At 42.4% G+C, this 9,300-nt stretch overlaps 1 protein-coding gene across 1 annotated transcript in view; it reads right to left on the bottom strand.

The window, feature by feature from the left end:
- LOC147176432 (DENN domain-containing protein 5B-like) overlaps positions 1–9,300 on the bottom strand; it is a 60,700-nt gene that overhangs the window by 4,989 nt on the left and 46,411 nt on the right. The window contains exons 10-20 of the mRNA XM_086073593.1: positions 8,983–9,135; positions 8,809–8,887; positions 8,635–8,701; positions 7,636–7,764; positions 7,440–7,561; positions 7,029–7,174; positions 4,989–5,107; positions 4,481–4,665; positions 4,293–4,375; positions 3,608–3,734; positions 1,413–1,587 (exon numbers count right to left, since the gene is read on the bottom strand). Of these exons, the coding sequence (XP_085929719.1) occupies positions 1,413–1,587; positions 3,608–3,734; positions 4,293–4,375; positions 4,481–4,665; positions 4,989–5,107; positions 7,029–7,174; positions 7,440–7,561; positions 7,636–7,764; positions 8,635–8,701; positions 8,809–8,887; positions 8,983–9,135 (1,385 nt within the window). The remainder of the gene's footprint in view (positions 1–1,412; positions 1,588–3,607; positions 3,735–4,292; positions 4,376–4,480; positions 4,666–4,988; positions 5,108–7,028; positions 7,175–7,439; positions 7,562–7,635; positions 7,765–8,634; positions 8,702–8,808; positions 8,888–8,982; positions 9,136–9,300) is intronic.

Below are 9,300 nucleotides of genomic sequence, written 5' to 3'. Positions count from 1 at the left end.
TGAGGGGTAAAATTACATAAAAAATATGTTTTTCATATCGTGTTTCTATTGGGGCGATTCACCAACAGCAGGTGGGTCTGGAACCCTCGCAACAAATGGGGGTTCACTCACTGTAGTAATAAATTGCAAACTCTATTGTTGCACGTTCACAAAAAGGCAGATGCTGCCCTTCCCATGTGAATGGTAATCACATTCATTCTACAGGCGACTTCCTCTGGGAGTCAGTAAACGGGAAACTGCATCCTTTACCCAAAATAATGTATAAGCAGGATACAAGGACACAGTGACACATGACTTGGGGGAGAGCGGGGATCGAACAGCCGACCTTCTGGTTACTGAACGACCGTCTCTACACCATGAGCCACGGCCGTTACAATAATGGTTAAATTTACAGCAGGAAATTGGACAATAACACACCAAATAACATTAGTATTATAGAATTTAAAAAAAACTCAAAATTATTTATGTGCTGTATAATATATTAAACACCAGACAATGAGACTCAGCAGAAACACTGGTAAATTTAAAAATGCATTTAAATAGACACGGTTAAAATTTGTGTTTACAAACCTTGTACAAAAGAAAAAGGTTTTTAAATATTTTCATAATTGTGTGGTTTGGGTCACTTTAGGAAAAGTCATAAAATGTAATGACGAAAGAATGACATTTCCAGTACAGTATTTTTATTGCTGTCAAATGTCAAATTTGACCCAAAAAGTATGCAAGGAAGTGATCTCTATAGAGACAATCCTCCAACAATAAACGACCACATAGGTCGTTTTGAAATGTGCCAAATTACGACCAAGTATTTCGTGTTGTAGTTTAGCAACCCCTATCAGCCATGTAAATAGCGGAAAAATAGTAAAGTGAACCGCAAGTGTCGTTTCTGGGATTTAAACCCAAACCATTTTGTCGGAAGCCAAGCGTCTATCTCACTGAGCTAATTGGCCAGTGATTGTTTTCGTGTTTACTACATATTCTGTAACTATCAACCATACTATCGCCTCACTGAGCCTCTTCCTAACCTCAACCATTAGTGTCCCCTTTAAAGACGTAACGTGTACAACCTCACTGAAAGCCTAATACTAACCCTCCAACCATGTCCTGGTGACGACAAATTGACTTACATATCACCAGTAAAAAACACTCAGATATTCATCAGTCTGTCAGTGAGATAGACGATAGTCTTCCGACCAGACGACCCGAGTCCGATTTGTGTTATTCACTATTTAACATGATCAATAGAAGTCACTAAACTACAATACGTAACACTTGGTCGTATTTTGGTGCATGGTAAATCGACCAATATGATTGTTTATTGTTGGAGAACTTGTTGTTTCTGTAAATGTCGACAGTTCCCCTTATTGAAATGCGGGTGATCGGAAAAATTTGCATATTGTGGAGTCACTCACCTGACCCCCAAGCAAACCAACAGCTGGAACTTGCCCTCTTTCCCAATGTTTCGCGGCGAGGCGCTGATGGAGTTGAAGTAGTGGCACAGCAAGTCGCAAGGTGGCTCCTTTACCAGCATAGAGCCCAGGGGGTGGCCCGTTTGGTCGGCTGTCTCCATGGAAACCACGGCCTTCTCTATTACAAAGAGACACATATACAGAATTTTAGGATAGATATACACTGCAGTTTCAAGTGCCAAATTACCATTTAATCCTTATATCCTATATTGCAACAGTGGCGCAGATGGGGCAATTGACATGAATATTTTAAAGTATTTCAATTGTTGAGTACATGTCAAGCCTTACTTATCTAGCTAAGGAGAAAAAAGTTACAAACACAGACTATTGTTCCTTCTTTCTTTCACATTGAGCAAACAACACTTTTTTTTTAGGTAAAAGACAGATAGCATACGTATGCCTGGCTTCACAATTTACGTTGTTGATCAGAGCAGATCCATATCCTCACTTAATCTCACCAGCGTCCGCATTGCCGACACCGCGCACCTTGCGAGTGGGCGGGGGTTCGCTGCGGCAAGCCCGAATGGGGTATATCCCACGGAAGAAGCGGGACTTCCGGGTTTCACACATCAGCTTTGTTTCCGATTGCTGTTTGTGACGTGCGGGCCGCGTCCAAGCGCTTACGCCTTTGTGCCCTTCGGTTGCGCGTTCCCGTCGACAGGTGCGAGTGTGTATTGTGTCTGTCTCAGTTGTCCGAAGCATTTCAGAGAGCTGAGACGCCCTGGGCGGGAGTGCGCAGTTGGGGCGCACAAAAGTGGGGGTGCGAGTGTTGGAACGCGGCCAGTAGTGGCTGGAAACGGTGCTGATGTGTGAAGTCCGTGGCATCTACCCAATAGGTGCTCGGTTCCCGGTGTATGCTTCCCTCTGAGTCTGGAGCTCATACCGTTCCAAGTTCTGCCCGCAGCCCTGCTCCAAGGGGCTCGGGATGGTGGCTTGTACATAATTAAGCGGCGGGAAGGTTTGGCGGCTGCCTTTTTCCCCACACCCACCAGCCTCCGCTGGAACGGGATACGCGCAAAAAGACATGGCGGACAAGCAAACACTGTCGTAAACAACAGTGTTTTCTACTTCCCGATTTTTTCCTTTATTTTGTTAAATGTATGCAAACCTTTCACCCGAAACTGCTGAAGTCGTTAGTTTACTGGAAAATAAAGAAATAAAATTGTATTCTACTTCTAATGGGGTGAAGTGTTGTTCATATGCCGTAGACGCTCTTCACTGCCTCCTGTGAGAATATCCGCCATAGCGGGAAAAACCGCGCCGTGTATGATGAAGGCAGCAAAACGTGTGCTCGCAGGCGTACAACGTCAAGCAAACCCTTAGAAAGTAGAAGGGACGGATCATGCTCTTCATCAAACTTGTGTCTCCACCGCCCCCCAGTGCCATCTGCACCCATGCTGCAACATACATTTGAAGTGACTTATCCTATTTGCATAAGGTGCCAACAATATAATTTACATCTCACATTCACCACAAAAAAGTCTCAAACATCACTCACCAAAATATTATCACATTCATGAAAAAAAATCTTACACTCACAAAAACGCTCTCACCAAACAACCTCTCACTCACACCAAAAAACTCAGACATCAACCCAAAAACTACTCATGTCCTATAAACATCAAACATGCACTAAAAAAACTCACACAAAAAATGCACACACACTAAAATATCGCTTTTACAAAATCTCTCATAAGACTCCGAAATTCTCACATTCATAAAAACACCTCTTAGACTCACCAATAAAAAAAAAAAATTCACCAAATAATCTCTAACTCGGACCAAAAAAAACTTGCACTGCACCAAAAAACTCTTACACATATCCAAAAATCTTTCACGATGACTATAAAACCTCTCATAAAAAATCTCTCTCACGCTAACACACACTAAAAAACCTCTACTACACCAAAAAACCTGTAACTCACACATAAAAGAAAATACAAAAAATCACATATACCAATAACTCTTTCACTCACAAACACACAGTCAAAAAACCTCTCACATTGTCCAGAAATCATAATTGTTTCATTGGCGCCATGCGCTTTAAATCCAGCCTTAAATGCAATTGAATTCAGTTAAGATTCCTGAATGTAGAGGGAGACAGTTAGAAATTATATGTTATGTGGAACAACACTCACCCACAAAGTCCCAAACAAAGACGTTTCTCTGGAAAAGACGGCTGGACTTGAAGCCATGGAGAAGGAACTTCTCCAAAGAGGGAACCAGGCCTCCCTCGCCACACAGCAACATGGTCAGGTTGCCTCTCTGCCACAATGGAAAGAGACAAAGAAAGACCAGGCAGAGAAAATGTAATTGTGATGTCCTCACAATGATGACAACAGATAATATTTTAGAGTATATTTCATGCTATCTTATTTATTACACTATATGATTATACACTTGTTTTCATCCAAATGAGAAATGTTTGGCCTTGGTGAAGGTCAGTGCTCCACGTACTGTAATATGTTATGCTATGTTCTGGTGCCAGTCTAGTGATTTTTGGAAATCCATTAGCTGGTGGAGGTGTACCTAATCAAGTGTCTTGTCAGCGTGTATGTTCTAGAGCGCCATTATATGCAAATTTTGATATTTATTCCCAATCTGACTAGAAAACACATCTGCAGCAATTCGCAACACAATCATTTTATACATTTAAGCGTCTCTAGTCAGTATGATTTATTTTATTTAAATGTTTTGGGTTTTGATATAAAGATAAATATTTATTTTGAACATGATAAAAGCCAGGTAAATTCTCACTGAAGGCCCAGGTAGTACCAAATTTGAAACTGATAATACCGTATGTGTTAAATTACATCCACACACCTCTTGTTCAGGTTTGTGAAAGTGCTTGACGAGGTTATTAGCCGCCTCCCTCATGTCTTCATGGACTTCAACAGACAGCACTCCTGTCAGGACAGAAACACAAGAGTACAATTAGAAACATAAGAAAGAGTGATGGTAGGTACAAGAACCGCCGTTTATCACAAGAGATCCTGTCCAGGAGTACGTACTTGCCCGGTTTCCAAGGGAACCCAGCACAGCGCGTACGCCCTGGGAAGGCGAGGACAACTCCGGCGGCGTCCCGGTCCATCTTCCGGAATCCTCCTCCCCACCAGGTGACACCATTTGACCAATGAGGACTCGTTCCAGGCTGCCATCGCCCACGCCTTTCCCCAACCATCGGCCGCAAGGGAACCTGGCAAGGAGGAACATGCACATTTAAGAAACAGAAGAAAAAAATGTCACAAGGGGAAAGAAATTGTCATTTTTATTAGGTACACAGGCACAACTAAACATGGTCCAAAATTAGAGCTGTTTCCTTGTACGCTATATTTGATTTTATTAGATTGAGCAGGTGTACCTAATGTTGTGGTTGGTCTGCGAACCCAAACGAGAAGCATAAAGCTGTCTGAGTCCCTAAGCAGTTGAGTTGATGATGACAGAGTAACCCCCAAAAAATCAGGGTGTGTGGTGTATTCTGCGTAACTAAGAAGCATGTACAATTCAAAGAATTCTTACTTGTATGTGTGGCCCGTGATCTCATTGTAGACCATCACACAGTCAATGAGACACTTGGCCAGGAGGCCCGAGTTCTCCTGTCCCAGCTGCAAAGTGCTCAGTCGGCCCAGGTTCTTACACTGGAAACAACACGACAAGCTGTGAGGTTGAATTGTCTTTGTAAGGCTTTAAACTTGTGTTTCATTGCACAAACATTTAGAGTAGCGTTGGCACATCTGCCAGTTTTCCATTTGTTTCTATAGGGTGTGTCCTAATTTGGGTAATGGTTGAGTTGGAGCTTATTGCAGCTAACTTTGGACAACAGGCAGGGTACCTGGACTGGTCACCAGCCAGTCACAGGGCACATACACTACTCACAAGAAGTTAGGGATATTTGGATTTCAGGTGAAATTTATGGAAAATGTCAAAATTCCCGCTGCAGTGACATCATGTCATGAAAGTAGGACATTTTCCTCATCTCAAGCAATTGATTAAAACAAAACTTAACAACAATGGTGGGTACGCCACAACAAAAAATGTCAACATCTCAATAACTCGTTATGTGCCCTTGAGCATCAATTACTGCTTGACAACGGCGTCTCATGCTGTTCAAAAGTCGTCTCATTGTCTGCTGAGGTCATTGAGGTTCTAGGGTGCTGAGTTTCCAGCCTCTACAAGTTTTTTACAAGTGAAGACCATCCCATTTGAGGTACACCAGTGTGCAACAGCCGTTCCCTGATGATGCCACCTCCATGAGCAGGAACATTGTTGTCAATGAAGATGAAATTGGGCCCATGTTGTTCATGTAGGGGCACAATCACTGGATTAATGATCAGGAAGTATGGGCTTGTCACTGTACCATTCACAAAGTGTAGGGCAGTTCTGTACCGACTGGACACACCTGCCCACACTGTAACAAAAAGCTCGTCTGGTGACAACAGTGGCTGATGCACAGCACTCTCCCTGACGTCTCCAACATTGTTGGTGGCCATCATTTCTGCTCAATTTAAATCGACTTTCATCAGAAAACAGCTCTGAGGCCCACTGGTCCCTCGTCCAGCGTAAATGCTCCCTGGCCCATGCAAGACAATGATGCCTGTGCGTGGTGGTGTGGTCAGGTACCCTTGCAGGTCGTTTAGCACGCAGACTACGCTGATGTAAATGGTTTCGAATGGTCTGATGCGACACTAAGGTGAGAGGCACCCAAAACGTGCCTGTGGTTGAGTGACATTCATCATCTGGTTTCCCAGGGCATTGTTCACAATGTAGCAGTCATCAGCATGAGATGTGACCAAAGGACGTCCACTTCTACTTCTTTCTGTGACCCTTCCAGTCTCTCAGTATCTCTGTTGCAACCTGCTGATTGATGACGCTCTGTGACACTGTAAGCTCAGTTGCCACTTCCGTCTGAGAACGTCCTGTTTGAAGCATCACATGGCAAGGTACTGTTGATCCATTGTTCGGTGTCGTTAGTCTTGGTCTCATGATGTCAAAATGTGAACAGCATGATGAGGACGACTGTTTAAACATCAGCTCTAGTAGATTCCAGGACATTTATTGATCGATTCAAGGATCAAACACCTGTTGTGAATTTTGCCTTTAAGCTCCTCGTTAGAGAACATCAACTTGTGCAAAAAATACTGAAACATTTAACAGTTGGACATGTGCATCCAAGAGCTTAGAGAAGGTCACATTAAGTTCACCTGTAAAGGTTTGAATGCGTTTTAGGTTCGTCCTGAAATTTCACCCAAAAGCCAAATATCCCTAACTTTTTGTGAGTAGTGTAGATAGACAAAATAACTAGAGGTGCTCCGATTAACTGATTAATTGACAACAAATCAATTATCAAATTAACTGACTGACTTAACTAATTAAAAAAAAAATACAAGCGATTACCATAATCATTAAGAGCAGGGCTGCCCAACGTTTTTTGCCCCATGCTATACTTTTTAAGCAGTCAGTCAACCTGCCGCAATTGACTTATTTTTTTTGGGGTAGTTTACACTTTTTATTCATAATATTATGACTTGTTATTGTTATTTTGTGTGTCTTGACTCAAACCTGGAAAAATATCTCCTGGGTATTCTTGGGGATCTGTCTCACTCCTGAATCTCTCAATTCTCCAGACAAGCACACCCATGGATTGACGGTCGCCATGGCAATGCTCAGCTTCTTCATGGGGATGATGGCGACACGATAGGGAATGTCTGCAGAAAGGCGTTTTTTTGGCAAAAATATTATTTCTTGTTTTCGTCCGTCCGTCCATCCAGTCATTTTATTATTGCCTCATTTTTTTTATTTATCCTGCTTTTCACCTTTTCATTTAATCCTGTTTAGAATAGTTATTTCTTTGCTTTGCCTGTGTAAAGCACTAAGGATTTGCCTTTTGAATGGTGCTGTCCAAATAAACTTGCCTGTGGGCACGTTTGTCATAGTAAGGAACAAATGGGAGTTGTATTTTTATTGACTCACTGATGGAGGCAAAGGCGTGCGTGAAGCAGAGGTAGTCCACCGTGTTGAGAGAGAGAAGGTGGAATAGAAACTGTTCCCTTTCTTCCTCGCACAGAAGGAAGGCGTGAGGCTTGTATAACTGTCTGTGTGAACAAACAAGAGGAAACAAGGTCAGGTAAGGCACCAGACAAAGACAGGAATGAAATTCATTGTTTACCTAAGCAACTCCTGGTTTGTAAGCATCTCTTTAAGGTGTCGTGAGAGCATCTTCTTCTCTAGGGCCAAGCTGATCCAGGCCCGGGCTTGTCCCACCTCAGACAGACCCTCACTCATCGTCTGAATAAACCTGACACCAAGAAATTACGCACATGTTCAATAATGTTAAGTAGTAATTTATCATTTTTAATTGTCAATTAAGTGTTTCCCAGGCTAACATTTTAACAGAGGTGGCAAATCCAGGCCCATAAAGTAAAAATCCTGCCACAGTTTGGCTTTAGCCATTGATGCTAGCTAGTTCGCTAGCTCCCTAGCAGGTAAACGAGCACCATGGGAGCTACAGTAGGGAGCTAGCTAGCTAGCACCTGGGGTTAAAGCCAAACTGTGGCAGGGATTTTGCTTTCTCTGCCTGGATTTGCCACCTCTGCATTTTAACACAATAAAATGTGTCATTAACCTTTCATCATTTGAGTAAAAAAAAAATATATATATCTTTTTTTTTGTAGTTTTATCATCAACATTGTACACTTTGACATAGAATCACTGATTACATTGGGTAAGGGTACATACAACAATAGCCCCCCCCCCCCCCCCCACACACACATTTTTTTTCTCTCCCACCAATAAAATAAACGATATCCTTTACAACTCTACTGATAAAAAAATCTATTCAAGAAGGGATGTAAAAAAACAAAAAACAAATCATGTAGTTACACCGGTGTTCATGTCTTTTATAACGGGGGATGTGGCTCTGTTCAGAATTATATTTAAACTCATGTTAAATGGGAATTAGCACACACCACAGCCCCTATCATAAACAACAACACAATAAATTAAGTTCTGATGTTCTAGTAGACTTTTCCTGACATTTTTGTGGTCAGATCTTACAGAACATGGTCAGGAGAGCGCTTCCAAAGCATCAGAGGGATCTTGTTATTCAAAAGCAGCAATCAGGAGAAGTATTCAAAAAAACTTTCTCAAATGAAACTTTGTGACTCACCTCATATCTTGTACCAAGGATCCCTTTAAGAAGACAGCACCATCATCATATGTTCTCTGCTCCGCGCCTGAAAATATGTGACAGAAATCAGTATCTGCATCTCATTTAGAGACCAAATGGACTACACTAGATGACGTGAAATGCATTACAGCATATCAATCTAATCTATCCTACCTGGAGACTCAGCAGGCACCTCTGTTTTCACCAGGGCTGCCTGGTAATGAAGCAGGTGCGACCACAGAGATGACTTCCCCTGTTTAAACACATAAACAGTCATATTTACTATGACGCCTCTGTGAGTGCACTGAAATAATTTAGTTAACGTGACGACGCATGATCACGTCTGACCTGTTTCAACTGCAGGCCGTGGCCCCAGGTTCTCTCCAGTAGGTCGCACAGACCGTGGATCAGTGTGTTCTCCTGCAGGCCGCTGATGTTGGCCTCCCCCTGACCCACTTCCACACTCTCCTTTCCCATCCTCTCCATCAACATACGTTTGGTCTAGAGAAGCAGAGAGAAGTGAAAAGTAATCCATCAAGTCAGAATGTTTGTAAACAGTCTTTTATAATAGTTATGTCGTGTCTGTCAAGTTGCTTACATTTTTCTAACAGATGCAGTCACATACTGGACCAGGTTTGAAATCCCAGGGACATACAAGGCAAAAGC

Source organism: Leptonotus elevatus, chromosome 4, assembly GCF_054856555.1.
Source record: "Leptonotus elevatus isolate MCC_2025b chromosome 4, RoL_Lele_1.0, whole genome shotgun sequence".
NCBI classification, from domain to species: domain Eukaryota; kingdom Metazoa; phylum Chordata; class Actinopteri; order Syngnathiformes; family Syngnathidae; genus Leptonotus; species Leptonotus elevatus.
This window is presented reverse-complemented; position numbering and strand designations above follow the sequence as displayed.